The sequence below is a fragment of the Rhinoderma darwinii genome, chromosome 12 (assembly GCF_050947455.1).
Source record: "Rhinoderma darwinii isolate aRhiDar2 chromosome 12, aRhiDar2.hap1, whole genome shotgun sequence".
Taxonomy (NCBI): domain Eukaryota; kingdom Metazoa; phylum Chordata; class Amphibia; order Anura; family Rhinodermatidae; genus Rhinoderma; species Rhinoderma darwinii.
Window position 1 is genome coordinate 60,028,993 of NC_134698.1, and position 18,397 is coordinate 60,047,389.

An 18,397-nucleotide genomic window follows, 5' to 3' on the forward strand; every position below is an offset into this window, starting at 1 on the left:
CAATCAGCTGTTTTGAAGGGGCCGCAGCACTCGTACGAGAGCTGCTCCCCTTCATTCCTGTCACTTCATTCCGGTCACACTGTGAATCGGTGTTGGGGATTCACAGTGTGGGCGAGTAGTGAAATGAAGGGGAAGAAGCTCTCGTACGAGTGCTGCGGCCCCTTCAAAACAGCTGATTTGCGGGTCCCGGGCGACACATCAGCTATTGATGGCCTATCCTGTGGATAGGCCATCAATGTTTAGGGACTGCACAACCCCTAAGCCTACGATGTAGCAGGCTTAGGGGGCCCATGAGACAGGATCACAGATCCTGTCTGCTGGGCCCTGTATCTAAGCCAATCACATGGTAGGCTTAGATACATGGCCCATGCGTGATCCTGTCTGCTGGGCCCTGTATCTAAGCCAATCACATGGTAGGCTTAGATACATGGCCCATATGTGATCCTGTCTGCTGGGCCCTGTATCTAAGCCTACCACACTGTAGGTTTAGATACAGGGCCCCAGAACACAGTAATCTTATACTGTATAAGATTACTGTCTGCTGGACCCTGTATCTAGATACAGGGTCCCACAGACAGTATCACACATGGGCCCTGTATCTAAGCCTAACACACGTGTTACTAATCATTTTTTTGTGTGTTTTCTTACAGGTTCGGTCGTTGGACTACGTCGGATTCCAGGACTACTTCGATGACAGCTTTTTTTTTATTATCAATAAAATGGTTAATGAGGGTTGTGTGTTTTTTTTTTTATTTCAATAAAATATTTTTTCTATGTCTTTGTGTTTTTTTTTAAACTATATTACTACCGCCTTAGTAATGGACGCCGGCTGATTGACAGCGTTCATTGCTAAGGCGGGGCTTAGTGTTAGCCGGTGCAGAGGCTAACACTAACCCCCTTTATTACCCCGGTACCCACCGCCACCAGGGGTGCTGGGAAGAGCCGGGTACGATCCAGTACCTGACCATCTGTAGTGATGGGGTGGCCGCAGGCTGGTATTATCTGGAGGGGAAAGGCCAAAAACAGTGGCCCTTCCTACCCTGGTGATGCTAGGCTGCTGCTGCTTTATTGTATCTGGCTGGTTATGAAAAATGGGGGGGACCCCACGTCATTTAAAAATAAAAAAATAATAATTGGAAAGAACGATGTGGGGCCCAGTAAGAATTCTTGCATCGGGGCCCATGAGCCTTTAGCTACGCCCCTGCAAACATGGCTATTAAGGTACCTGGAGAGATGTGAGATAGAGGAGCTATAATGCAGCATACAATTTTCTAAGCACTGCACCCATCCGCCCTCTAGTCTATTAGATGGTCAGTTTACATACATGTCATAGAGTTTAGACGCAGCTTCCCATACCAAGATGGCGTAGAAATTCGGACATGTGACGTTCCTCTGGGCGGGGCATGACCCGGATGTGTGTGCTGGACACCGAGACACCTGATTAGAGTTCCAGCAGTCGTTAAAGGGAGGCTATTACCGGGGAAGGCGGGTGTACGAATACTGCGGGGAGCGGGAGGTGAGTGTGTGATCTCGGCTTGTCAGAATAAAGAAGTGAGCAGAGCACATGGCGCCTCCATGTTTCTTATTGACATCCCTTTTATTGTCTCAGCAGCCGTCCGTCCGTTCACCGGAAACTGCCTCCCCGGCGGCCGGCGCGTTGCTCTTCCTTGCAGTACCCGGTCACAATAATGAGGACTGCTTCTTGGTAGGATCACAGTGGTCCTGTGGGTTGCGATCCTATACATGCTACTAGCTAACCTTCCCCTTACTACGGTAGCCCAGCCTGACCACCACTCCTCCCTGCAGAACAGTCAGACTTGTAGGAAAAATGTCCCGCACTGATATAAGATATGGTGGTCCCTGCCAGTCCATTGTCCTGTATCGTAGAGATCTGTCCCTGACAGTGTCACACCAGGTTGGCATACATAATACTCTTCATGGTGCCCACATAAGCGGATGTATATAGAAAAACTAGCACAATGGAGCACAAACTATTACACATCACAATCACCCCATATCTCCGCCTCTTTAAAAAAAATTATAAAAAGTTACAATCTGGTTGCTATGGCAACGTGTATGATTTTTCTTTACACAAGTAAATACATGGGCACATGTCTCTGGCCCGCTTCTGGTGTCACCTACTTATGCCAGAGGTGACTATACACTTTTGTAGCCACTTGTGCAGTGAGCAGGAATTGTCCTAAGGGCTCATGCCCAGGGTTGTTTTACAGGATGTCACCGTGTCCTGTGAGGTCAAGAAATTCGGCTGTGTCCATGACCCCGTGAGGTTTGATTATGGTGTATTGGAGATGGACAGCGGCATTGTTGCGGTCACTGTTCTTTCCGGGCATACTCTAGGTTTATATGGTGTGTAGTAGGCAGCCGTGCCCTGTTAGTTATTTGTAAGGGATATAGGAGGCTCCGTTCACTTCACGGTAATGAACTACATTTGGCCCTGCATATACTTCCGACCGAAGTCTCAAACGTAATATCATCAGACCCTAACTCTATTATTTTAGGTTTCCATTGCTGTTTGATGCCAAAATAGCATCGCATGCTTCTCTATTCTACCGCAGTGTGAACAGAGCCGTACACCACAGTCCCGTATCCAGTGTGTAGGAATCAGGCTCTATTCACACCACACTTTTACCTCTGGTTGAAGTTTTTGGCATTACCAGGAGGTCATTGGAAGATCTTTCCAAAATAATTTCTGCTAAGAGTCAGTCCTGCTTTTGTCCAAAAGGAAGCTGGAAATAGACGGTAATATGGATCTCTGTCATAGACATGTAAATGAGTCCTCGTAAAGAAAGAGCGAACAGACAAGTTCAACGTCTTAGTAACTAAGCTGAATAACCAGGGAGTGTTTATTATTGTGGACTTTGCCTCTGTATTAGTTGGGCTCTGTTCACATCTGCGCTATGAAGTCTGTTTTTCGGTTCAGTCATAGGAGCAGAAAAATCAAATTCAATGCTGTGAAGGACCTGGCAGAAAGCAACACCACCCAACAGACCTCATTGACTTTAGTAGGGTCTGTCGGCTATCCGTCATGGTGTCCATCGTTTTAACAGATAAAACAGCACAGCATGCTGTGCTATTTATTGCGCCATTTTTGACAGAATCCGCTATGGAGACTCCGTTGCTCATGTGAACATGGCTTTATATATTTGTATACACCTCTATTGCATATTGAATAGTCTTATACAGATGGTCTCCAAGCAGGTTTTTAACAGTAGCGCCTGTAAACCCTCCCCTATTAAAATATCATTTATCCATGTCCGCATTGGTAGTTTGGGGTCCGCTCATGGAAAAAAATTGACACTCAAATCGCTTTTACATTGATTTATATAACCTTTTCTTCCTTGAACGATGTTAACAAATAATTCGGTGGTGGAAAATGCGTGCACTAATATAGCATTACCGGAGTCTTTCTGCTGCAAAATGAAGGGTCGGGACAAAATAAAACCCCAGAAAATACAGGTTTGGCCAGTGCCTACTCTGTTTAACGTTTTGGGGTTTCTTTAATTAATATCTATAAGCGTCTTTATTGTTTTTATTTCCACCCCTGGTCGTATTTATTAAGTTTTCATGGTCAGACTGTCATCCACATCCCATTGATCTTATCATCGGGTGGAAAGAGATGCAGATCTCAAATTCTGCGTCCCACGCTGTTCTTGACCCTTTCTCTATGGCAAGAGGTGAGAACCCGGTACTTGGCCTAATTAGGGTATGTTCACACGGCTTATTTTTGGCCGTTTTTCGGGCCGTAAACGGCCGAAAAATCAGAAGCAGAACGCCTCCAAACATCTGCCTATTGATTTTAATGGGAAAAACGGCGTTCTGTTCCGATGGAGCGTTTTTTTACGTGGCTATTTAAAAAACGGCCGCATAAAAAAACGCCTGCGAAAAAGTGCATGTCACTTCTTGAGCCGTTTTTGGAGCCGTTTTTCATTGAAAAACAGCTCCAAAAACGTGAGTGATTTAAAAAAAACTTCTGAAATCAGGAGCTGTTTTCACTTGAAAACTGCTCTGTATTTTCAGACGTTTTTTGATTTTGCGTGTGCATATACTCTTACCTTCTCTCGTTATTTGGAAATTTTTGAGAATTTTTGTTAAAGGTCATTTGCAGATAACTTGCAAATGCTCATAACTTTTAAAATAATGAAAGTTTTTTTATTTTATTTTATTTTTTTTAAAAACCAACAAATCACACTAGTTATCAGCAGCAAAGCACCTATTAGATTAGTTAGGAGATAGGGAATTGATAAACTGGTGACGGAGTCCCTTTAAGTCTCTTAGATGCTGCAGTCATTTCCCACCACAGCATCTGAGTGGTTAGGTCTAGGGACTGGGTATTCTTTGTCACGCCATCGCCTGCTATGGCAGCTGGGGGCCCAAGGCTGATCTTACGTCACCTATCCTATCACAGGGTACAAAAGAAACACATGACACATTTAACTCTGCGACATCTGCATATGTGTGTGTTTTGTGCATACATATAAGGATGGATATCTCTCACATACAGAATGATGAGATCCGGGAAGCTATTTGACACAATACGGTATCTTTTCATATATCATGGCTGCACTTGAAAAGTATGTTTACAGGTCTAAGCTTGCATGTGTTTTGCAAGATTAATAGTAAGTCATCAACTTTGTAATGTACTTGTGTATACACCCAGGTCTTGTGGAAGAAAAAGCCACGCTGTATCAGAATGTATTTGTTAAAGAGGCTTTGTCACCACATTATAAGTGGCCTATCTCCTACATAAGGAGATGGGCGCTGTAATGTAGGTGACAATAATGCTTTTTACTTAAAAAAACGATCTTTTTTCACGTTAGGAGCGATTTTGGTTTATGCTAATGAGCTTTCTTAATGCCCAAGTGGGCGTACCTTTACTTTCGACCAAGTGGGCGTTGTACAGGGGAGTGCATGATGCTGACCAATCGGCATCATGCACTCCTCTCCATTCATTTACACTGCACTAGCGATATAGATATATCGCTATGTGCAGCCTCATACACAAGCCCTAACATTACTACAGTGTCCTGATAATGAATACACATGAAATCCAGCCTGGACGTCATGTGTACTCAGAATCCTGACACTTCTGACTCTTTTCTGTGAGATTCCGGCAAGTGAAGCCAAATCTCGCGAGATGACGGAGCTAAACGAGATTTGGTTTCACTTGCCGGAATCTCACAAAGAAAGAGTCAGAAGTGTCAGGATTCTGAGTACACATGACGTCCAGGCTGGATTTCATGTGTATTCATTATCAGGACACTGTAGTAATGTTAGGGTTTGTGTATGTAGCTGCACATAGTGATATAACTATATCTCTAGTGCAGTGTAAATGAATGGAGAGGAGTGCATGATGCCGATTGGTCAGCGTCATACACTCCTCTGTACAACGCCCACTTGGTCGAAAGTAAAAGTACGCCCACTTGGGCATTAAGAAAGCTCATTAGCATAAACCAAAATCGCTCCTAACGTTGTGAAAAAAGATCGTTTTTTTAAATAAAAAGCATTACTGGCACCTACATTACAGCGCCCATCTCCTTATGTAGGAGATAGGCCACTTATAATGTGGTGACAGAGCCTCTTTAAATGAAGGTGCTGCATAGATTTCTAACTTTATAGGATGTCCGATTGTTGCCTTCTATATTCACACTTGTTCTGTTCTGTCTTAGAATTCTATTGCTCTTCTTCCTTGAGTGGCTTCTTGCTGTTATGTCGTGCAGCCGAACGTAAGGATCTGGGAGAAGAACATTAAAGGGGACAACTGAAATTTTTACTACATAAAAAAGTTTGTAAGTATTAGTTATCCTTCCTTATCAACAAACTGACCCCTATGCATGTAAACAATACCAGGTCATACTGTGCCGGATTGGGGAAAATATATTTTTTCTCAATTCTGGTTTTATCGTTAACATTCTTGTTTATATCCGGAGGATAAAAACATGTTTTTCTGAGATAAATTCACAGCTCTTGTGTAATGCGCTGCAAACCTATGTCAGCCGGACACGATTAGGAAATGTTGTCTCTCTCTCCGTGTAAACAGTGAATGTTTCTATTCACTGACAACAAGCAGAGATTTTTTTAAATGGTGAGCAGTTAATACAGAAAGTATATAACAAAGTTGCATATATTTTAATTACAAAACGATTATGTTTTTGTTTTTATTGAAACCCTGTTAAAGGGATTTAAAAATTGATGGCTTATAATTTGGATAGTCCATCGATATCTGATCGGCGGGGATCAGACTCTCGGCACTACCACTGATAAGCTGTTTTGAATGGGCCGCAGCGCTCATGTAAATGGGAGGAGGTTGTAATACTTTGAACCGCCGCTACAAGTGTATGAGCAGTGACAGAAATGAGCGCCGCATCCCTAAACTGCTCATCGGCATGGGGTGTCAAGAGTCGGACCCTTATCAATCTGCTATTTAGGCCCATTTAGGCCGAGTTCCCACGTAGCGGTAACGCTGCAGAACTTCCGCAACCGAATTCTGTGCGGAAATTTCGCATCATTTACAATAGCATCAAAGTGGATGAGATATAGAAAATCTCATGTCCATGCTGCGGAAAAAATCCCACAGCGTAAACATTAATAAATTGACCTGCAGTGCGGAATTTAAATCTGCAGCATGTCAATTTATGCTGCGTTTTCGTTGATTTTCTGTTGCAAGTTTTCCCCATTGAATAAAATGGGGATGCAAAACCTGTAAAAGAAATCCAAGTGAATCCATCACAAAATCGGCACCCAGAAAAAAATAAAAATATCATACTTACCCAGAAGTCTCTCCTCCTTCCTGCAGTCTGGCCTCCTGGGATGACGTTTCACCCCATATGACCTCTGTAGCTTCACATGGCCTGTAACGTTATCCCAGGAGGCCGAACTATGTGCACAGAGGGGGGAGGGGGTAAGTATGATCGTTGTTTTTTTCTCCCCCTTTTTTTTACGCAGTGGAAACTCCACAATGTGGTGCGGTTTCTCGGACGGAAGGTGCTGTGGGTTCCAGGTTGGATACGATGCACAGTTTTTACGCAGCATATCCGACCCGTGGGAAACCGGCCTTAAGGCTGGAATCACTCATTAAGTTTTTGTGGCATTTTTGTGAGCCAAACACAGGGGTGTATACACAAGAGAGGAGACATAGCCTTTCCTTTATACTTTTCCTTCTATTAGGATCTCCTTCTGACTTTGACACAAAAAAACGCATCAAAAAATACATGTGTGATTGCAGCCTATTGGGGTATTCCTGGTATAGTATTTCACAACCCTCTTTGGTATTAATGATATTCCCCACTTTGCCTATTTTCTTCTTTTTCTTTCTTTTTTTCTTTTTTAATAATAAGTTCAGTGGGAGACAAATTGCACAAATTCATAACATCTGATAAGCCATCTATTTATGTTCGTAACCTGTTACCACTGTGTGTGAATCAGTTTTTCTCGCCAGCGACATTAATAGGATAGAAAACGTCTTTTCTTAACGGGGTTTGCCCATCAGGAACATTTATGGCATATCCACAGGATATGTCATAAATGTCATATAAATGCAGGTCCCTTCTCTGGGACCCGCACTTATCCCTAAAACGGGGCCCCCTAAACCCCGTTCTATCTTTCTGGTTCCCCACTGCAACTTTTTTTAAACTCTTTTTATTAAGAACTTTTACAGTAACAAGTATAAAATCAGTCACACATCTCTGACTGTAAAATACATCACATTGGAACAAGAAATGTACATACAGAAAGTCAAGTAATGAGAACACAGTATATTCCAGGAATATAATATTCCATTAACAATGGCGCTTAGACTGGTTTATATTGAAGTTTACAAAAAACAAGAACAGAAATAAAAGAAAACAAAACAGCCTAGGATCTGTGTCACCCACGAGCATCTAATAAATCAGGCACAATAAGTTCAAGGAGATACACAATAAAAATGCGGGTCACCTATATTACTATCTCACAGTATCTGGTGATACAGCAGAGGGGTTGACTGTCAAAGGGGAGTTGTTCCAAATATCCCAAACTTTAGAAAACTTAGTACTACAACCACGATTCAGAAATACAACCTTCTCGAAAGGTATTACAGAATTTACCAATCCCTTCCAATGGCCAATGGATGGAAGTCGATCATTCATCCAATGCTGTGCTATAGTTTTTCATGCTAGAAACAGTTTCTCTCAAAAAAATTCTAGTGTGATAGTTCCATGTCTCCCCATCCAGTATACCAAACAAACACATCTTAGGACATAAAGGGATACCTACATGTAACAAGGACGATAACAGGGATAGTATGTCATTCCAAAAGTCCCTAATGATGGTACATGACCATATCATATGCCAAAAATCTGCCTCCGGAACATGGCATCTCATATAGTCTGAAGAAGGCAAACGTCCCATTTTGAATATCCTAACCGGGGTCAAATATGCCTGGTGTATTATACATAACTGGATCATTTTATTATTTGCGGATGGGGAAACATAAAGATGGGACTACAAAATATCATTCCAATCCTCTGTCTGTCCCCACTGCCACTTGTAGTTTCCGACCTTATAATCAGAAAACAGCCTAGCTTGCTGAACTACGCTGTTTCCGTAACTCCCACAAAAGTGAATGGCAGTTATGGAAACATTGTAGCTCACTTGCAGAGGTGGGACCCGCATCGAACTGATATTTATGGCATATCCTGTGGATATGTCATAAAAATCCCTGATGGGAAAACAAACCCCTTTAATGAACTGAAGGATTGAAGCAGCCTAATGTACTTTTATCTTCAGTTGTGGAGTCCGTTCGGATTTATTAAAGATAAAAAACTGAGCACAAGATTCTCTGCTACTACGAGACTTTCTGTGGAAAAATTAAGATACATGTAAATTGAAAATAAAATGGAACTTTTATGAAGTATGCATTAAAATAATAGTGGCGCCAGTGTTTAACATCGATCAGCTAGAGTCCATCATCGGGGCTCTAGCTCAGTATTTTAACTGCTATAGTAATTTATCTGTGCATTCAATCTCCTGATGATCCCTCTCGTTCTAACAATCCCTCGCATTCTAACAATGCTTTGTTAGTTTCAACATTATTGTGTACAATTCAGACAGCCGATAGTAGGAATACAGTGTGTCCATTGGTGTGTTAGCCAACAGAGTGGTAGGGTCTTCATAGTACCCTAGGTCTTAGGCCTCATTCACACGGCAGGGTTTCCTGGCCGGGTGTCGGCCGTTCAAAAAATAATAGACCCCTAATGGGGCTATTCACACGACCGATTTTTTGACGGCCGGGAAATCCGGCCGTCAAAAAATAGGGCATGCTCTATCTTCGCCCGGGTACCCGGCCGCCCGGCTCCCATAGAAGTCTATGGGGCCGGGTATTACACGGCCATCACCGGAATGTGTTCTGAGTGATGGCCGGGTTTCCCGGCGCTTGCGCTCTATCTCCTCCTCCTCACAGCGCAGAGTGCATGTGAGGAGGAGGAGTTGATGCCATTCTGACGAATGGCATCGCTGTACACGGTGTGGCAGGGCCGGGGTGTACAGCAGGTGGAAGGGAGCGCTGCGCTGGCTACCTTCCCCTGCTTGAAAAGCACCCTGGCCCGGCGACACCTTAGATGGCGCCGCTAGCAGCTGCTGCTGCGGCTGCTACTACTGTAGCGACGCCACTATAGCAGAGCGGGGAGGTTTCTCCCCGCTCTGCTATGTGCTAGCCGCACTTTAGCTCCTTGAAGGAGCGGAATCCCCGTGTGTTGGGGGATTCCGCTCCTGGACAGAGCGCTTGATGTCTCTGTCCATATCTGGGCAGTGACATCAGGGGAAACTCCTGAAGCGGAATCCCCGAACACATGGGGATTCCCCTTCAGGAGTTGCCGCTGATGTCACTGTCCGGATTTTACCGGCCGACACTCGGGCTCGGGCTCGGGAACGACCCGGTCGTGTGAATCCCGCCAAATTGTCACCTGACTGAACCCTAGCGATCAGTCCTCCTATTGTATATTCCTCGGGTCGGATTTACAATGACTGGTGAGTATAAGAAAAGCTGTCTGTCAATTGAATATCAGTCACAATTTTAGAACACTGGGTGCCACTATTATTTTAATTCATACTTTATAAAAGTAACATTTTATTTTCAAGCCACAAATCGCTCAGTGATAGGTGTGTTACAAAGTGGATACTATTAGCAATTTTTCAGTGATAGAAGTATTGGTCCTGGAGAAATAATCAACCAAGCTAAACTTAAAAACAAATACTGTTGAAGCAGAAAGATATAAACAATCACCAAATAAATTGGTCTCAACATTAGACCACTCGCAGGTCCATATTTGCAAAAAAAGTTACACATGGTATGGTTTTTAATTCTAACCATGTTTACTTTCCCTGTGCTTTCGAGAATCCTTTTTATTTTACTTTTGCACAGTGTTTGTATTCTATATGCCAATTCTCCTCCTTTGCGCTGGTACGGAAGCCTCTAGCAGTCAAACCCCCTATGACGATGATTTTGAATCAGTCCAAGGAACTGAATGAATGATTTGAAATAGGAAAGAAGAATTGATCCAGCGCTGTTTGAAGATAAAAGGGATACTATGTTCCCACTTTTATTGGTACGAAAAAATAGTTACAATTGGAAGGAGACTCGGTAACAAGGTGGTTTTCATGCGGGCGGATGCCCGAGCCTACGCGTTTCGAACACTGGTAGCGTTCTTATTCATGGCAGAAATAGAATGAATGAATGATTCTCATATAATTTAGCTAAATAGGAGCATTGCCAAAGCAGACATTGATACTGTTGCTGTCTCATCATGGACCTAGAAGCTGGGTATGAAAATGGGCTTGCAGCTTGAAGCTATAATTTATCAATGCTTTTGCTTGCCAATAATTGGCACTCCAGTCGTGTCCTCGCTCCTATCAGAGTGGTAAAGCAGCAGTCATCCTGGCTATGTAACTAACAAATTATAGGCTTCAGAATTGTGAAATGGTTCATGGTGTTGAGCAGATTTTGAGCGCATGGACACATTGAAAACTAGTATAGTTTATTCCATTAGGCACTCTAGATGTAGCTGTCAGCTGGCTATAAAGTCCCGGCAGTATGCTTAAAGAGGCTCTGTCACCAGATTTTGCAACCCCTATCTGCTATTGCAGCAGATAGGCGCTGCAATGTAGATTACAGTAACGTTTTTATTTTTAAAAAACGAGCATTTTTGGCCAAGTTATGACCATTTTTGTAGTTATGCAAATGAGGCTTGCAAAAGTCCAAGTGGGTGTCTTTAAAAGTAAAAGTCCAAGTGGGCGTGTATTATGTGCGTACATCGGGGCGTTTTTAATACTTTTACTAGCTGGCCGTTCTGATGAGAAGTATCATCCACTTCTCTTCAGAACGCCCAGCTTCTGCCAGATCACGCTGTGACGTCACTCACAGGTCCTGCATCGTGTCAGACGAGCGGGGACACATCGGCACCAGAGGCTACAGTTGATTCTGCAGCAGCATCGGCGTTTGCAGGTAAGTAGCTACATCGACTTACCTGCTAACGCCGATGCTGCTGCAGAATCAACTGAAGCCTCTGGTGCCGATGTGTCCGACACGATGCAGGACCTGTGAGTGACGTCACAGATCTGCACTGCCAGAAGCTGGGCGTTCTGAAGAGAAGTGGATGATACTTCTCATCAGAAAGCCCAGCTAGTAAAAGTATTAAAAACGCCCCGATGTACGCACATAATACACGCCCACTTGGACTTTTACTTTTAAACACACCCACTTGGACTTTTGCAAGCCTCATTTGCATAAATACAAAAATGGTCATAACTTGGCCAAAAATGCTCGTTTTTTAAAAATAAAAACGTTACTGTAATCTACATTGCAGCGCCTATCTGCTGCAATAGCAGATAGGGGCTGCAAAATCTGGTGACAGAGCCTCTTTAAAGAGATTGTCTGGCGCCAAAAAAAAACATGTTAAGTGGTGTCAAAATGTGAAGTAAAGCAACTTACTAATATATTGTTATTTTTAAAACTGTACTTATTCCAGCCATGGTCACGTGACGTTTGGAGGCCTCCATGTAAGCTGTGACGAGACGTCACAGCCTCACGTAGCAGACGGCTTACGCCCTCCCTCCCTGCATGTCAGCACAAGACCAATGACGTAATGAAGCTAAGCCAGCTTGGCTACTGAACTGAGCCAGCAGCTAGCTCCATCATCACGTCACTGGACATGTGCCAACACACCGGTAGGGAGGTGGAGACTCCCTACTACTACACGAAGCCATGACGACACTTCACGGCTTACCCGAAAACCTACAAATTTCCGGGACCGCGTAACCACGGCTGCAAATGAGCAATTGTGCAGTTTTGAAAATAACAACATATTAGTAAGTTGCTTCTCTTTACATTTTGACACCACTAAACGTGTTTTTTGTCGTCGGACCACCCCTTCAAAATGTTGTGCCAGATTTTAGTAACAGAAATCTCTGATCAATACCAAAGGGTTTAAAGCGACCTGTAAAGCCCGTTCATTGTGCCAGTGGTGGTCCAACATCACAGACTTCTGATGTTGTTTTTACTGGATTTCCCCGTTAAACTGTTACAGGCACAAAAAATTTGGGTGCATATATCTTTGGTGTTTCAAGGTAAAAATCGAAGGCTGCCTCCTTATGGGTTTTTATAAGATTTATCTTGTTTTTTTTGTGACTTCTTTATTTATTTTTTCTTCACAGATTTAATAAAAGTTTTGAATAGAATTTCTTCACCCTGAGCCCGAATGACTGAATTATCGGCATCACTTACGCAGCTGCAGCAGGGGCAGGTGCCGGAAGACTTTGCTGACAGTCACACTGCAACCATGGTATTAAGTCTTATTTTTTTAACCTATAATTATTTTAGACAATAAACGTATTATAATGTAGTTTTACTTATGTAAATTTATACACTTATTCGTATTTTTGTTGGGTCACTACTCTTTCTTTGTACCAAACATAAAGATTGATTTGTCCCCAACTACAGCAATACCTCACTTTACTTTAAAAAACATACAACATTCCGGTATTCCTTAGAATAGACCTTCAATGTGTGATCATGAAGGTTCTTAACCATTGAAACGCCGACTGATCAGAAGAGTTAAGGGAACTGCAGTACGTAATGGAGTGCTATTGCCCCTATACTACACTAATTAAAGCATTACTATCGTTTATCTTAATTTTTTTCCATAAATAGTACAAGTGAAGATAAGAAACTTTGTAATATGTCTTATTACAGAAATATGCCACTTTCTAAACTTCTAACACTACTATCCTCCTCCCCTGCCTCCTGCATTGATCACTCTCTGAGTTCACTGATGAAATCTTTGAACAGAAGTCAGAGGAGACCATTTCACTGAGTGATCAGGTTTCAGTTGCTGCCTATAGAAGTCTATGGAGAGGGGATGGGGAGAAAGGAGCAGTTGCCGATGTAAAGACACCCACACCCCCCCCCCCGCCACACACACACACACACACACACACACACACACACACACACACACGTGCTGCTGTGTGCTGGATCCAGAGTAAGGGTGCAGTCACACACGTCAGATTTTGTTGCAGAAATTTCTGCCACTGAAAATCCGTTCCATTCATGTGAATGGAGTTGTTTCTGTAGCAGGTGCATGGATTTCTGCAAGTTACATTTAGATGAGTAGTACTGATTTTCAGTCGCAGAAATTTCAGCAGCAAAATCTTTTGCATGTGACAGCACCGTAATACTGCTTATTACTGCTGTATCATGTCCTCCGTGCTGCTGCGGTGTGTGAGAGAGATAGGGGAGCATTGTATGGGAGGCTTATGATCTCTAAAAAATTTGAGAAAAAAGTGTCTCATGTTGCATAAATCCCAAAAGTATAGGTGCTAACAGACAATGATATAAGAGTTGCTCTCACCTGCGAAACTTGTGCGACGTCCAGGCACAGCTCTGATTCAGCGGATAGAAGTTATGAGGTTGCAGCTGCTTCATCGCTGGTAGGTCAGTAAGACATTACCGCATAGTTTTGCATCAAAGAAGGAAGGGAAGTAGCGCTACTTCACCCTCAGAGTATGATAGTCACAGTGCTTTTTAGTAATTATCCAGTCATTATTAGGTGATGCGTTTCGACATCGGACCAGTGTCACCTGACCATATATATTATATTGTATTGATATATTTCGGTCTGATGAAGACACCGATCCGGCGTCGAAACGCATCGCCTAAGAAAGGCTGGATTATTACTAAAAAGCACCGTGTCTATGTTATTCCATGGGGAATTCAAGTATTTACTAAAACAGGAGGGGTGACAGGTCCTCTTTAATATAGTTCCATTTATGTTGTGTGACGGTGTCTGGTACTGCAACTCAGGACCTTTCAAGTGACACGGTTGACCTGCAGTACCAGACACATCTACTGTCTGTGTCAGGTACTCCTGTAAAGGGTTGAAGCATTTCAGCAAGTGCAACAGATCCAGCTAATGTTTCTGCTGATCTCTGGTTCCAGTTGTCAGACCCACCGATCATACATGGATAATCTATTCTAAGGATATTCTGGAAAATCCCTATAATGTCACCAGTTTAAAGTGAACATATTCTAAAGTAAAACCCTATACTGTTTATTCGAATACCCCTAAAATATTAAAGGCTGTGTAAACCTTTGATAGGCAATTTTTGTTGTTGATAAAACGGTTAGGCTGCATTCACACGAGCGTATCAGATTCACGCACGTGAAAAACGCGCGTGAATCTGGTTTGTTATGCATCAGCGTGCTTTGCGAGTGCCATGCGTTATTCACACACTCGCCAAGCACATCTTTTTAAAAAAAATTATATTTTCAATTGAATTGATGTGCAAATCACGCACCGCACACTCGGATGTGCATCTGTGTGCGGTGCGTGAGTTTCACGCACCCATTGACTTCAATAGGCGATAGGTGCGCGAAAAACGCACCAATATAGGACATGCAGTGAGTTTTACGCAACGGACACACGCTGTGTGAAATCTCCTGTGTGTGTGAACATTGAAATGGGTCCGTGTGCTGTGTTTCACGCATAGCACACGGACGAGTTTTACGCTAGTCTGAATGAGCCCTTAGGGTTTTTGGTGCATCTTTATAAATACTTTTTATTAAAAATATATATATTTTTTAAATACAGCTACTCTGTAGTCTCTATAATAGCTGTATCTAGCGCTATTCAGTGAATAGCGCTAGATACTGCTATAATATATTGAGACTTCAGAGCAGCTGTATCTCAAAAAGTAAATAAAATTTTTAATAAAAAGTATTTATAAAGTTGCACCAAACACCCTGACTAACGTTTTTATATAATAAAAAATAATAATTGCTAAGTGCATTTCAAAGGTGTACATAGCCTTTATCTAAAAATAACAAAAGAATAAAGATTAAAAAAAAACAATAAAAGCACAACCACTGCATATTAAGCAAATTATAATAAAATGCAGTTCAATCCACTATCTGGGCACCACTCACATGAACAAAGGATACACCATAATCCGTACAGGTTTACTTTAAAGAGGCTCTGTCACCAGATTTTGCAACCCCTATCTGCTATTGCAGCAGATAGGCGCTGCAATGTAGATTACAGTAACGTTTTTATTTTTAAAAAACAAGCATTTTTGGCCAAGTTATGACCATTTTTGTATTTATGCAAATGAGGCTTGCAAAAGTACAACTGGGCGTGTTTAAAAGTCCAAGTGGGCGTGTATTATGTGCGTACATCGGGGCGTGTTTACTACTTTTACTAGCTGGGCGCTCTGACGAGAAGTATCATCCACTTCTCTTCAGAACGCCCAGCTTCTGGCAGTGCAGACACAGCCGTGTTCTCGAGAGATCACGCTGTGACGTCACTCACAGGTCCTGCATCGTGTCAGACGAGCGAGGACACATCGGCACCAGAGGCTACAGTTGATTCTGCAGCAGCATCGGCGTTAGCAGGTAAGTCGATGTAGCTACTTACCTGCAAACGCTGATGCTGCTGCAGAATCAACTGTAGCCTCTGGTGCCGATGTGTCTGTGAGTGACGTCACAGCGTGATCTGGCAGAAGCTGGGCGTTCTGAAGAGAAGTGTATGATACTTCTCATCAGAACGCCCAGCTAGTAAAAGTATTAAAAACGCCCCGATGTACGCACATAATACACGCCCAGTTGGACTTTTACTTTTAAACACACCCACTTGGACTTTTGCAAGCCTCATTTGCATAACCACAAAAATGGTCATAACTTGGCCAAAAATGCTCGTTTTTTTAAAAATAAAAACGTTACTGTAATCTACATTGCAGCGCCTATCTGCTGCAATAGCAGATAGGGGTTGCAAAATCTGGTGACAGAGCCTCTTTAAATTAAATGTAAACCCTTTGAAGACTTTTTGTTTTAGTAAAAAAAAATGATTCTGGTGTTTAGAGTAACTTTGTAATTGGTTTTTATTAGAAAATGTTTAACTTTGTGAGATACAGCTTCTATGTATCCTGGATACACAGAAGCTGTAACTTGCGCTGAAACCCAAATCCAACAGGTCAGCGAGACTGATGGCTTCGGTGACAGCGGGTCCTGGGGGTCTCTAACACGTTGGATCCAGCGGTTATCGATCACATCTAAGTTATGAACTTCGGTGTGATCGATAACCGCTGGATTACACAGGACACGCTGTCACCGAACCTGTCCGTTCCGCTGACCTGATTCCGGTTTCAGCACAAGATGCAGCTTCTATATATATAATACATTGTTTTAGTAAAAATAAAATATTAATCTTCAAAGGTTTACATAGCCTTTAAGCATTTATGTGCACATATCCAGTAAATTTGCTATATAACAAAAACTATTCTGCCCTTGACGTTTCCCACTGTGCCCCTCCAATGGTTCTCCACTGCCAAGAATTTACCACCAGAGTATTTTTGATGCACCACTGCTGCAGAGCGGAACACTTACTGACTGTTTATTTCAGCCCAGTTCATTTAACGTGAGTGAACTTGCTTGCTAATTTAATTGTAGATTGAGTAATCATCGGTTTGCTATGACCTTTACTTGGATATTGTTCATTATTGCCAAACAAGGAGATTTGTAAAATGAGGGATTACTATTCCTTCATTGTTTTCCTGCATAGTGACTTTCAGGACACTTGCTGTGCATGGAACCGCAACACAGCCCTATTCAGGTGAACAGTGGGTGCCTAGGAGCACCTCGGTCCCTACGTTCTCCGAATCAGAATATTATGGCATTTAGTTTCCGTTTTTCTCAGTTGTGCAAGGGTTTTGACGGAATGAATAGCGCAGTCGACTGGTATTGATTCCATCAAAACAACGGAATTCTTGCACAACTGAGACAAACGGAAACCATTTGCACCGGATCCGACACAAACGGAAACCTATGATGGAAAGCTCTGACTGAACGCCAGAACGGAGCCCTGACACAGATGTGAACGAAGCCTTAATCGTGTTTTTTTTTTGTGTTTTTTTTTAACCTCCATAAAGTCCATAATCACACAGTTTTTTGCAGGCAGAAAAATCTGCCTCCAAATTCCTTCAGGATTTTGACCTGCCTGCACTTTTTTGCTGCGTTTTTTCAGCGTATTTCGTCCGTGGCCATTGAGCGCCGCGGGCAAAAAAATGCTGCAAAGAACACTTTCTCTGCCTCCCATTGGTTTCAATGGGAGGTCAGAGACGGAACTGCTGGAAGAAAGAGCATGTCGCTTTTTTCTCCCCGCAAGCGTTTTTTCCGCTCTCGGGGCGGGGGGGTAAAAAACGCCTCCCATTGATTTTAATAGGAGGCGATTTTGGCCGTTTTTTGGGCGTGGTTTCCGCGTCAAAACCAGCACCAAAAAAACTCAGTGTGAACTGGACCTAAAGCTGCTCCATGCATATAAATAACAATCCATTTAAATATTTACCTTTTAACATTTTGCTCTATAGATATATATGAATACATTATACATGTTGCACAGACTTGTAATACAAGTCTGGCCGTTCACAAAAAAAACAAACCTGCCGCTGTGCTGTAGACTCGTTCTATTACCCGATGCTGCTGTATTCTATCTATGATGATTGTAATGATGGGAATTGTCCAACCAATGCGCATAATGATTTTTGAAACCACTGACCATTCAGTAATGAAGAATTCATCTTTATTTTAATTAAGAATGTTGTCAGTCATCTTCAGCTAGCAGAGATCTTGAAAATTGCCAAGGATCAAAGTATATCAGAAAGTTGTAATACTTTTCATTATACAATATTTAGCTGTATTTACCGAAATCCATAAAAAAAACCCTTTATTTATTCTGCCCGACACTTTCCGTCAGTTCATAATGTTACTGTAAGAGACAGTAAATAGCAGCTACTTCTCCTCCTGTATATCTGATGTACATTTCAGAAGCCTGGTGCTGTGGTTAATACATAACTA

General features: G+C 42.5%; 1 protein-coding gene across 2 annotated transcripts in view; it reads left to right on the forward strand.

The window, feature by feature from the left end:
• The first annotated feature begins 1,398 nt into the window (after window positions 1-1,398).
• Window positions 1,399-18,397, forward strand: part of PSEN1 (presenilin 1) — a 61,152-nt gene continuing 44,153 nt past the window's right edge. The window contains exons 1-3 of one of the 2 annotated variants that reach the window (XM_075844423.1): window positions 1,399-1,516; window positions 5,688-5,807; window positions 12,706-12,833. In XM_075844423.1, coding sequence (XP_075700538.1) covers window positions 12,750-12,833 — 84 coding nt within the window. In that variant the 5' untranslated portion in view covers window positions 1,399-1,516; window positions 5,688-5,807; window positions 12,706-12,749. Of the gene's footprint in view, window positions 1,517-1,636; window positions 1,706-5,687; window positions 5,808-12,705; window positions 12,834-18,397 lie in introns of those variants that run through there. The other variant, XM_075844424.1, reaches the window with a different exon arrangement.